Source organism: Cynoglossus semilaevis, chromosome 9 (assembly GCF_000523025.1).
Source record: "Cynoglossus semilaevis isolate Cse_v1.0 chromosome 9, Cse_v1.0, whole genome shotgun sequence".
Lineage (NCBI taxonomy): Eukaryota > Metazoa > Chordata > Actinopteri > Pleuronectiformes > Cynoglossidae > Cynoglossus > Cynoglossus semilaevis.
In genome coordinates, this window is record NC_024315.1 from 18354708 (window position 1) to 18367371 (window position 12664).

The 12664-nt window shown below is 40.1% G+C and overlaps 1 protein-coding gene across 1 annotated transcript; it reads right to left on the reverse strand.

Moving 5' to 3' along the window:
* Positions 1–4928: 4928 nt before the first annotated feature.
* Positions 4929–12186, reverse strand: LOC103384295 (docking protein 3-like). Its single transcript, XM_025058920.1, has 9 exons — positions 11607–12186; positions 10401–10556; positions 9708–9713; positions 8776–8841; positions 8567–8677; positions 7607–7697; positions 7349–7521; positions 5912–6823; positions 4929–5853 (listed from the first exon to the last, which is right to left on the reverse strand). Exons 1-8 carry the CDS (start codon positions 11661–11663, stop codon positions 5936–5938), a joined length of 1548 nt encoding a protein of 515 aa, XP_024914688.1. The 5' UTR covers positions 11664–12186; the 3' UTR covers positions 4929–5853; positions 5912–5935.
* Between the last annotated feature and the right edge of the window lie 478 nt (positions 12187–12664).

The window sequence follows — 12664 nt, forward strand, 5'->3', positions numbered from 1 at the left end:
ATGCTCCAGCTTATAAGCTAATCATAAATTGATTTGTTTCCAATTTGTAACTGCCCTTACAGTGAATTAATGTATTAAAAAAAAGAACTACAGGGATACAGAGTTTTTTTCTTAACTGTTAAATCTTTTGAGTTTTTCTGTACATAATTTCGGTTAAATTGCGGCCGGGTTTCTTTTAATGGGTGCTCCTCTACAGTGTTACACCATCAGAAAAACACTCTTCCACTGCGCAGTCAACAGACCAGCTCAGGCGTGGGGAAACGTTTGGAGTCGTGGGCCACAGTTGTCCTAAAATTGAACAGGGCGTTGGTGTGAACTAAGATAAATGACATATAAAAGTCATGCATAAATGCTAAAATGCTAAAATGCCCATTATTTTCTACACCATCTATTGGGGAAATGTAGGTATTGCAGGGAAAATGCAGAAGTATAATGATAATATAAATAAATTAGAGAATTTGGAGGGGCCAGATTAAAAACCTGAAAGGGCCGTATTCGGCCCCCGGGCCTTAGTTTGCCCATGCCTGAACTAGTTGTATGGACTTCATTAAGCCTGTAAGACGAAGAAAGCTACAGTGGCTAACACATCATCATTAGTCATGGATGTGAGATTAAAAAAAAATAAAAAATAAAAAAATACAACTTGACTTTCCCATGTAGGGATTAACACTGGGAATGTGGTTTAGGAATGGAACCCCTGACCTCTGTGTGAAACTGTACACTGTACCACAGCAGACTGCAGGGAAATCAAATTGGCATTAAAACGTCCTGCTTGAGTTGCAGCCTTAGTTTTTCTTGAATTATTTTGTATTCCTAAATTTAGCCTCTTGTTTTTTTATTTATTTTTTTACTCAGTAACAGAATTGACAGTTGGTCCGTTGGGTTCACAGTGGTTTCAGGGAATCCAAAATACTTTATCAGAGTAACAGCTCGTGACAAAGATGGTGCCGGAGGTCGGATTGGTGGATCCCAGAACTGTAAACTATGACATCACGTACTTTACTGTTCGCCGCCAGCATCCTGGACGTTGTGGTTTCAGGCGACGCGTTGAGTTGATTTTTGGCCAGATTGCGATGTTGATCGTACGATGGTGTAGTCGGGGGATTCAAGGCTGTGATCGAAAGAAGGCGATTCTCTCTATCTGCCAGTAGAGATGAGTGAGGGGGAGGATAAGAATATCGATGATGATGATGATGATGATGATGATGATAACGACTGGTTTGATTATAATGAAAACTACCAGCACACACTTACACGCAAACACAAACACACAGATACGTATACTCCACCACCACTGACATCACTCTGAGCCATATTCCTTTGCTCTTACTTTTCACCGATATCATTTCCACTATTTTAATATCAACTTTTAATCTTTTAAACTTTTTAAATGTGAAATCATTGAATTAGAAGAAGAAGAAAAATAAATGTGTTTTTTTTTTATTATTATTTAACTTTATTTTATTTCTTGTGTGTGTGTGTGTGTGTGTATGCAGTATTACTCACTGTACCTGCATAACTCTGTATAAAGATATACATATATGTGAAACAGTTGAGGCGAGTGAGCAGGGGGAGGGGCTTCCTGCCGGTCACTGAGTCTGGAGGATTAGTCCAGAACGAATCTGATCTTAGGTCAGTGCATGAACACAGAGTGATTCCCAAAGACCAAAAGATGAAAAGTCGTAGTCGTATGTTGTGCAGGTGCCTGTTGGTTTGTAGACATGGATAAAGTTAACTCTTGTTGAATCCAAATTCATTGCTAGGACTGTACGTTGGCGAACAAACCTTCAGTGTTAAGTCAGTATTAAGTCACCTGTTTGTGAAATGTATCACAGAGACGTAACCCGCTTGACAATAATGGACTAAGTCACGGTGACTTTTACTGTGATTTTTAATACAATCACATATTGTCATTCTCTGGACGCACCGGGTGACAGATGAGTAGAATTTAGCTTTAATTTTCACCTGAAATTACAGGGATCAGTCGTAAATAAATGCAACACAAAATTCTGGGAAAAAAAAAAAATTTCATTCAATTCAGAGTCAGCTAACACATTAGCGCCAAATTCTGGAAAAAAAATAATAAAAATAAAAATTCAGAGTCAGCTAACACATTAGCGCTAAAACTGGGCTGAACTGAAGTCTCTTGGATACGACGTGGACTGAAGACGTCAACAAAACTTTTGTGTTCCGTTAATGCGGCACAATTTGACCAAAATGTAAAAAGTTATCCGAAAAAGAAAAAAAAAAAGTTACTGTGGACTGACACTCCTCCGGACTCGTGGCCGGTTCTGGATCATCTCTCGACTGCGTTACGCTCAGTATTTTTAAGGTTCTAGTTTTACAGTAACAGTATTCTGTCATTTCATTGCCTGACAATGGATGTCTTGTCAGTGTTTTTAACCTCAGATAAAAGAAAAAAAAATGTTTTTTGTGCACTTATTGACCATTGTGAGCTTTCTTTCTTCTCTCTCTCTCTCTCTCTCTCTCCCTCTCTCTCTCCCTCTCTCTTATACTCGGTGTGTAAGTGCATTGAGCGCCCCAAAGTGGGACACCTGTGTAAAGTCTTGCAGCATTGGTTATAACCTGAAGAAATAACAATGATTAAAATGAATGAAATTCATAATAATGAAGATAATCTTATACTATGTTAACACAAAAAAAAAGAACAAAAAAAAAAAAAAGACAGTGAATCTAGTTGTTGTTTGTGGCATGGTTATGCATTCAATGGTCATAATTTTAACGATTAAAACGAGACAAAAAAAAATATATTTTTTTCTCACTTGGCACTGTTCTGCTCTTTTGGTTTCCACCTTCTTTTCTTGTGCAGCTTTTTTTGCCGTTTCTTTTCCTTGCTAATGGTGTTGCTAAGCTAGCTCGCTTGCTTGCTCAGTTGTTTACCACCACAGCAATATATTGTAGCAAGTTTGACAAAATTGAAAGAAAAAAAAAAACAAACAAACAAGAAATTTGTTCCCATCCATTGCCGGCATTCACGTGCATGAATCTATGATTGCAAGTCTTAAGTGATATGGTCATGGTTGTTCTTTATTGTTTATCCTAAATAAAGCAGATTTGCAGATGTGGTGTAATGTATCGCTCCGGCGGCTACTCCCCGTGATATGAAACCTGGAGCTCTGCTCACGTTCTCTTCATTTCAACGGTCGTTTGTTTTAAACTCACGTCGGAGTGGCATCAGTTGTACGTACGAGGTTTCCTCTCCCTTTGGACTTGATATTTAGTGTCAGCTTGGATTGTCGCCACCTTGTGATGCCTGGCAGGATAAACTAGTACCTGTTTATTCTTATTATCTCAATGCACCCCCAGACCCGCCACATCCCAGTTTTTTTTTTTAATCCAATCTTGCGAAATTTCCGCTATATTGCGAAATATAGCAACAACAAAAAAAACTAACCTAAAAACATTCTAAAATAATTATGCATGTGAAAAGGTTTTAAAAATGTGGATCATATTGCGAAATATAGCAAAATATTTCAACAAAAAACATTATAAAGTAATTATCCATGTGAAAAGGTTTTAAAAATGTGGATTCTTGTTTTGAAATCGAGATATCAAACGAGATGCGAATATTTGCTGGTAGCTTTGTTTACCTAGCCCAGATCGTACATCGCATACTACTGGCTGATACAATGCGTACGTGGTGTACAGTGGTCCCTCCCCTATCGCATTTACCTAGCCCAGATGGTACACCGCATACTATTGGCTGATACAATGCATACTTACTTGGTGTACAGTGGTCCCTCCCCTATCGCAGTAGTTGCGTTCAACCACGAAATGGGAGAAATCGCAAAGTAGAGGCGAGATAGTTAGATTATATTATTTACGTATATATTTACCCCTACAAACCAAGTGCGCATTGTATTAGCCAACTGTATGCTGTGTACGATCTGGGCTAGCTAAACAAAGCTACCAGCGATCGTTCGCAAATGCGCTTAACTCAATATCAAAACGAGAATCCACATTTTTAACGCCAACCGCGAAACTTTCTGAAGGTACTTTATCCGATCAGAGTCATCGTGTCTGACTTCCTCCGTCAATGCACCGAATTGCAGTGATCTGAGTGAGATTGTGTTAATCACTGGCGCGCGAGTAACGACCGACGGCAACAACAACAACAACAACAACAACCGTCAGCACAGTCACACACAGCCCGACTGCCATATGTAACAGATGCTTAATGAAGCAAACAACACCCGGCCTGCTGTCAAGGTGAATCCATTACTGCAAGAAATACACGTGTGCATGTACTGAAAATAACTGACCGGGATTCAAAACAGGCCAGAGAAAATGTAAAATGGAAGATGAGATTTACAGCAAAACATCGGAGACGTAGACTGAGACGATAAATGAAACCGGAGACAGGGAAATTGGACATGTTGTTTCGGGTTTATTACAACTAGCAAACAGGGCCAGGTTTGTTTGTTTGTTTCTAATTTATGGATTTATTAGTAATATTTATAACAGATTCTGTCTTTCCTGTGGACAGAGCGGTTATCAAGTGTTTGGGTTTTCATCTGCGTTTCCACCTACAGGTGCAATACGATGTAACGTTTGGTTCATTTTCACTCTAAGTACTAAGTAGTATTACTATAAGTACTGTACTGTGAGTGTGATGAGTGTTAGTCTCTGTATGCGGCCCTGATGTTGGCTGGATTGGATGTCCAAGGTGTACACTGCCCTCGCGTGGTGACTGGTGGTATTAGCTCCAGCTTCCCCCACCCCACCAAAGCAGATAAAGAGGTAAAGAACCAAATAAATACAGGGTTTTTGGTTTTTCTTCCCGTTCCAATAATCCAATGAAAGTGCTAAGCCCTTTATTTATTTATTTATTTTTACAGCTAAAAAATTAAGAAATAATCACACAATCACAGAATGTGACACCAAAATATACAGTTCAGGTCAAAGGTCGAATATTAAGAAATAATCACACAATCAACAGAATGTGACTCCAAAATATACAGTTCAGGTCAAAGGTCACCGGAACCTTTTTTTGCAATGATTTTATAATATATTTTTAAAAATATCCACACAGGCCAGTCAACAATTTACAGCTAAAAAAAAAAAAGCAAATAATACAAACATGCTGAAACTCACTAACATCAAATGCTAGAAATTATGCACAGATTGTTCAGGAGGTGCTGTAAGAAGTTTATGTTGCCTTGAAGCAGGACGCCCCGTCTGTGTCGATGTCCAAATTAAACATCTTTCATCCTGATAATGAATGGAACACAAGCTGTTTTGTGGTTGGGCGCCTCTGGTCTCAGGTAACACTTAAAGATGTAAAACAGAAGACATCTCAAACTGTCAGTATCCATCATCGGAAATGCATCCAAAACAGCTTAACTTGACTTAGGCAAAAATATACAGTAAATACTAGTAATACTTAGCAGTGTCTACACCAGGCGTGGGCAAACTTTTTGACTCACGGAACAAAATTGGACAGGGGTCCGGGTCAGGAGCAGATAGGCTAAAACGCTAAAATGCTATTAGCCTTTCTTTACGCCATCTATTGGAGAAACGAGGACATTGCAGGGAAAAGGCAGATGTATAATGATAATATAAATTAATTATATAATTTGGGCAAGTTTGGCGGGCCATATTAAAAACCTGAACGGGCCGCACCCAGCCCCCGGGCCTTAGTTTGCCCATGCCTGGTCTATACTGACACAAACATTAGGAGACAATACTTGAGTAAATTGTACATTTTTTGTATTTTCTAAAATATATAAATTCACATGTAGCCTTGACATATAAACTATCTACTGGTTTACCTTAGAAAATGGAACACTGCAGTTGAACAATCAATCATAAGAAAACTCAATGGTCCAAAACCTTCTCCATCGTGACCAGTTGAACAATCAATTATAAGAAAACTAAAATGGTCCAAAACCTTCTCCATCGTGACCTGATGTCACTAAATGATGCCCAGGTTTTCGTAAATGACATCCTCAAAGGATTGATCCTTGGCCTTTTGGGGGTTTGTGTTTGCAGTAACGGACGGAGCGGAAACAGACTGTGCTGAGTTACTGGCTCCAGACGATGATGGATCCGATGTTGGTGATTTTTTGCAGACTTGTGCATAAAGGTGAGCAAAGGGGTCCGGTTTCGGTTGATTTGTTCGGCAACCCTTTTCCACAACAGGTTCTGCGTAAATGGTTTCATCGTCTGCAATGCACTTTGCATGATGGTCACGTTGAAAGTCAGCTTTTTTCCTCTGGACTGGACTAATTTTGTCAAATACCTCGGAGTAGCCCGAGTCCGGATTGTGGATGTCAAAACAGGGCTCGGTTTCGGAGGACTGACAAAGAGGGGCAGTTGTTTGTTTTGGGGGTTTGAGCGGGAGAATACACGCAGGGTCTACGTAAAGAGCCGTGGACGTATTTATCTTTGGTACAGGCTGGACGCAGTCTGCAGGGTCATCATAAACCGGCTCGGAATGGACACCGTGTAGACCTCCAGAGGCGGCGTCCTGTGTGGGCAGCGACGGCAGAGGCATGAGGGTGATATGAGCCGGCTGGGCCGCAGCAACCAAGTCTTCTCTCTTCGTTTTATCTGTGGTTAGCTCTCTCTCGAGAAGCGCTGCCACGCTGGTCACGTCGGGTGTTCGGGGCCTTGGAGATTGAGCTTGCGGGTTGGTTACGCTCACTCTTTCAACCTCACGCTTTTGATTTGCTGGAGTGATTGTCTTCCTTCTGATCGTATCCTGGATCATCCTGAATATTTTCTCAGCTTGCTGCGTTTCGAAGGTGAAGGTTCCCGGTCCGGAGTCGCAGCGCCTGCCGGCCTCGATGGTTAGCGACGCCTAAAAATGGCACAACAGAAAAATCACCAAACCATGTTCACAGTGTGACACTAGGGGGCACCTGCTACCAGCCCCAGTTGGACTCAGTTAAAAAATGTACTTAATTGGATGACAATCTAGTCATATCCATGTACATTCTTTATTTAAAGATAATCTGGCAATATTTTAAAATAATAAGTCATTCAGACTCTGATACAAACAGGATAAAATCTAAAATGTTGTTTTATTTTGAAAATGTAATGATCCTTCATTGCTCAGCACCTTGGTACCGGTCCGTAGTAATGGGTGGATGACCAGTCTTTGGGATCGCTGGTATAGATGTCACTACTCCATAACAGACGAATACATGTTTCTGCAATTGATTATTATTTATTCAAGCTACAAATATTGATCATTGCTGTGTAATAAAAAAAAAAAAGCATGGACTTTACTATATTATTTTTAAACTCCCGCGGGCCACACAGACCGACTTGGCGGGCCGCGTTTGGCCCGCGGGCCTTAAGTTTGACACATGTGACCTAATACCTTATCTTTTCCATATCGTCTGAGCAGCTCATAGGGCCACTCTCTGATCACGTTCTTCGTCTGCACGTCTTTCAGCTGCAGTGTTTCTCGTCCCACATGCAGCCAGTAAGACCCGTTTATGCCACAGCGTGCTGCTGCATCCGTCCTCTGGACCGCAACCCAGAACTCTGAGGCTGCCAAAAAGAGTATAATATGATAACGAATAACACGTTCTTGCCTTTATAGAAAAGTACACAACAGAGAGCACTTTTGATTTACCTTCCTCTGCTGACGCATAGATCTCATTCTCTTCCATAAGAACCTTGTTAGAGACTCCACCTCCATCACCTCCACCTTCGACTCCGCTCCTCTGAAACACGGCAACGTGTCAGATTTTAATTATGGTGTGTGTGAGAAAATGGCTCAAACAGATGAGCTAAAAATATGTAGGGATGCACTGATAAAAAATATATATAACACTAAAAAACATGAGGTTTTGGTATCACTCAATTTCTCACAGTGCTATAGAAAATTGACAAGCATATATATGAATATTCATTGAAAGTCAACCTAAAAAAGTATTGGTACGCTACCCAGACAAGTACACAAATAAAACTTTTTATATTCATAATGCTCAGCATTTTTACCAGAGGTGGAAAAAATACTGAAAAAAAATGTAATTAAGTAAAAGTATCTTTACTTTGCTTAACTCGAGTAAAAGTACCCATCTAAAAATCTACTAGAGTAAAAGTAAAAAAAATACTTAATTTAAAGTAAAAGTTACTTAGTTAGTTTAAATTACTTGATCCAAAAATAATTTTTGTTTCATTATCATTACTTTTTAGAACTTGATAAGCACTGTTTTGTTCAGCACCAGTCATCATCCAACGTTAGTCAACGTTATCTGACTACAATAAAATAGTCGGAAATTTGAACGCCCTTGCAATTCTCTATCAATTAATGCAGATTGTTTTTCCCCGCGACGCCCTCTTTCAATTAATGCAGATTGTTTTTCCCCGCATTTAATTTTTTTCACTCAGTAACGGGTTCTCTTCCAATGCGGCAAAGTGAAATACTTGAGTCAAAATGTACATGCCGGTAACTCTGTAAAATTCCCGAAACTTCTTAAAAAATTGCAAATTACTCACAAAAACTACTCTGTTACAGTAGCTTGAATAAATGCAATCCGTTACTTTCCACGTCTGGTCTTTACTTTGCATCGTCCTTGGTCTTTCTCACCTGAAACATGCTCTGACACAGTTTTTCCACCCAGTCCACACAGTCGTCTTTGACTGCGGCAAAGACCAGAGTTCTGGCTGTCGCTTCAACACAAAACGCAGACATGTTTTCCTGTAATTAACACGGAGAGCACATTTTGATAAACAACACAGCGGAAACAACACGGACTGACAGAAAGAGAGGTAGTGCGGCAAAACTCAGCCTCTTACCATCGGACAGGCCTCAGCGTTGGGAGGGAGCCTGAGGACATTGATCAGCTCGGACAGTTTCAACACCTTCCAAGGACAAACTTAACTGTCATGACCTAGGTCAGGCGTTGTTTTGGACTCACGGTCCTAAAATGTAAAAGTCATACATAAAGGCTAAACTGCTTTTAGTCTTTTCTACACCATCTGTTGGGGAACTTCAGACATTGCAGGTGAAAGGCAGAAGTATAATGATAATATAAATTAATAACATAATTTGGACAAGTTTGGCGGCCCAGATTACAAAGGCAAAGTGGCGACATCCAGCGCCCGGGGCTTAGTTTGCCCATGCCTGACCTTGACATGTGGGGTGACACCATGCTAAAGGCACTAGCACGATAGCAGGACAGTAGTAGGCAGAGGTGGAAAGTAGCATATCACATTTACTGTAATTGAGTAGTTTTTGTGAGTAATTCGTCATTTTTAGGTAGTTTTTTGAATATGTAATTATATGTAACTTACTTAAGTACATTTACACTCAAATATTTTGCTTAACAAAGTACAAAATTAACTGCGTTAGCTGAAAGAAAATTGCGTCGCTGTGCAGATTTTTCCACTATGTCAATGTAGCCAGAGAACTTTGACTAAGAGACAGGCTCTAGCCTGTCACTGGATGATGCCTGGTGCTGAACAAAAAAAAAATTGGAGGTTAAGGATTGTCAACCTCCATTTTCAACCTGCAGAGGACTCAGAAAGAGAAGGAAAACCTTGGTCATATCTCAGACAGCTCTTTGTTTTCAAATGCTAACAAGTCAATAACTTTATCATGCGATGCCAATGTGCCTGCCCCGGTGGTCAGAGCTGGAACTGTCAAAACTGAAGTGTGCTTTAGTGGCTTAAATTTACAGTGTAAGCGTTGAAATGGATCATAGGATTTTTTAGATGGGTAATTTTACTTTTACCTGAGTAGAATTTAATCAAAATAAATACACTTTTACTTAATTACATGTTTTTGTTTTGTTTTTTTTTTCACCTGGTAATAACATTTCGAGCTCCAAAGATTTTTTTTTAGCCGACACTCTTGCCTCTTGTTTGAAGCCACCACAGTGTCCTGTCTCCATTGGAATTAAAGTGATATCTAACAGCGTTGGAGTCGTGCTGCGATTCACACCATTATCCAGGTTTTTTTCAAGACTTCTTTGGTGTTCCACTGTTGTTCTCTTAGCTTTGGTTGTAGAACGTGTGTCAGTTCATTCGGTTGAAGAACTGTCAGGGTGTCAAATAACTCTCAGTTTGCAGCTAAGTTGTTAAAAACAAAATTTCAAAAACAAGTTTGACGACTTCCTCTATCTTTTCATCTAACCTCTGCTCGGCGGCAGTTGGTGAATTCAGTGGGTTTTTTTTTTTTCGGTCGGACAACAAAGCATGACAGTAATGGACATGACGCCTTGGGTACATCCTGTGCACAGCAATGACATCAGCTTTCACTACGCCTTGTTACCAAAGTTACCGTGACTATTGCGCAACACCGAAACATCAACCACTCCTTTACACACATTCACACAGCTGCAGTGCAAACATTTAGACCTGGACTTCGTTTTCCACTCATTGTCACTCAATCACATTTTCTAAAACTAACAGTGATCAACATTTGAATAATAGTGTTTAATATGTCTATACTGTAGGGCTAAAATGCCTTTAGGTGTCAGTGATGCAGCGAGTGTACCTCCAACATCCTGGATCTCCAGGCGACCCACGCCACTGCTGCTGGGAGGAAACAGAGACAACAAGACCGGCTTCCATTTCTGTGTGGGGTAGGAGACAGACATTACCAAAGTGACAATAAACATAATTGTGTTCAGTACTATAAAAGAATATTTAAAATGTTCAGTGATTTTTTTTTTTTTTTTTTTTTTTTTTTTTTTTTGAGGGGTGACGTGGCTCTCATCATTAAGAAAATAAGGCTTATCAGTTCTTTTAAGTCTGTTGGTTAATGTAGCTGAGATTTGGCAAATCAATTATTAACTCAAAGCTTGTTACTTTCGTTTCCGTTTATCGAACAAAGTTATAAACGTTTGTGTACAAATTACATACAGTACAGCCCCAATGTACTGTTTGGGGGAATATATTTATTTTCTGACTACGATTAAGCATAATTTGCGCATTAGCCGGGAATTAGCTACTTCTAGAATATACAAATGCTAACTTGTTTGAACGTTTTTAGGCAAATTCTGGTGTTTGTGTGCCCTCTATTTTTTTACCGTTTTGTAAACTTTAACAGAAATTTGGAACAGACTTGCAAAATCTTAGCCACGTTTTGAAAAAGTAGAGAAGTTTCAACGTCTGATTTTCTGACCTTTGGATTATAGACATACAGGTGAAAATGAAACATCATAATTGTTAAGAACAAGGTACTTTACTGCTAATGCTAAAGTTAATATTAAGGTCGTTTCCCACAAATGTTTGACCCGGCCGAACTGCAGTGCAGTGTGTACTGTGTGTAATGCATGTGCGCGTGCAATCTGTCACTACAGCGCAGGAATGTGCTGTGTAGAAACTGTGTTGTGTTTGAACACGTTATTTCAGATCCCTGCCTTCTTGTTCAGCGGTGTTCATTTTTAAGAGCTCGGCTATACGGGTAAAACAGTTCAAACTGTTAGTGGTTTGGTCTAACTTAACAAAACCTATTATTACAGTCACAAAAAGGAAATAAATCTCTTCTCTCTCGCTGTTTGTGCTTGTCCACCATATCCTCACATTTTCCTCTGAAGCACAAACTTGAAGAGCTTAGCATAATAAAAATGAACAGAAAACTAGAGAAATAAAGTGTACACAAGGCAGAGCTTTTCACTCACTTTCCCAGTTTTGTGTGGTTGCAGGAAAACGTTCCCTGTTTTGATGTAAGAGTCCATGTGTAAAGATGGCAACTGCAGCTGCGACAGCTTCACTGTTGTGTTTTTTTAGCTCTGTGAACAAGTGTGAGATTTGCTCCCTGTCCTTTAACACTACCGCCTGGATCACACCCACCGTCGAACTCACACATTCCTGAAATATGATCCTCACCTGCAGGTCATGCGCGCACATGCGCAACAGGTGCGGCGACAAAGACGTCAGCAAACATGAGAGACGTAAAACACACAAAAACAAGTCTTTCTTAAGTCACCAGCGATTACGTGGCTTACTGAAACTAAGCTATTCAGTTACATACCATTGTAGACAGTGGCACTAGGTGGTGCTGTAGCAACTGCCCCTTTTGCCCTCTGACACCCAGGAAATGCCCTTATTTAATTATTATTTTTTACAATCATAAATATCTCCTCCCCTGCCCCACCAGCCAGGTAACATATAAATGAATTTTGGTTTTTATTTGTCTCTGTTGTGACTGAACCTGTCTACAAACTAGTCGACTGCCCACCTGTTTAACAACATGACGCTAACTAAAATCAATAGTGGACGAAAAGTGAGTGGCACTTTGGCCCGGAGGCAGAGTCTCTGTTATTGGTGTGGAAGCCCAGTGGTGGCTTAGTCCGGAAGGCTTCATGTTCGAGTCCACCAGCTGCTGAGTTATTACTGAGGTGCTCTGAGCATGGCACCGTCCCCACACGCTGCTCCCCGGGCTCACTTTGGTGATGTGTTTAAAGCCGAGGTCACATTTCATTGTGTGCAGTGGAGTGGTGTGCTGTGTCACAATGACAAGTCGTTCACTTTCCTTTCCTTCCTTTTGTGTTTTCCTTTTGTCCTATAAATGAGTCACAAATAGCCCAAGTAGAAGTAGGAGTTAAGAAAGCTCTAATAATTGGACAAAATGGCCACTACTAAAATATTCAGGTTCAACATGACCAGGTGCAGAATTTGAATAGCTTGGTGTTAGTGAAAACTTAAAAAGCTGCGTATCTGGTCTCCATCAGTTAAT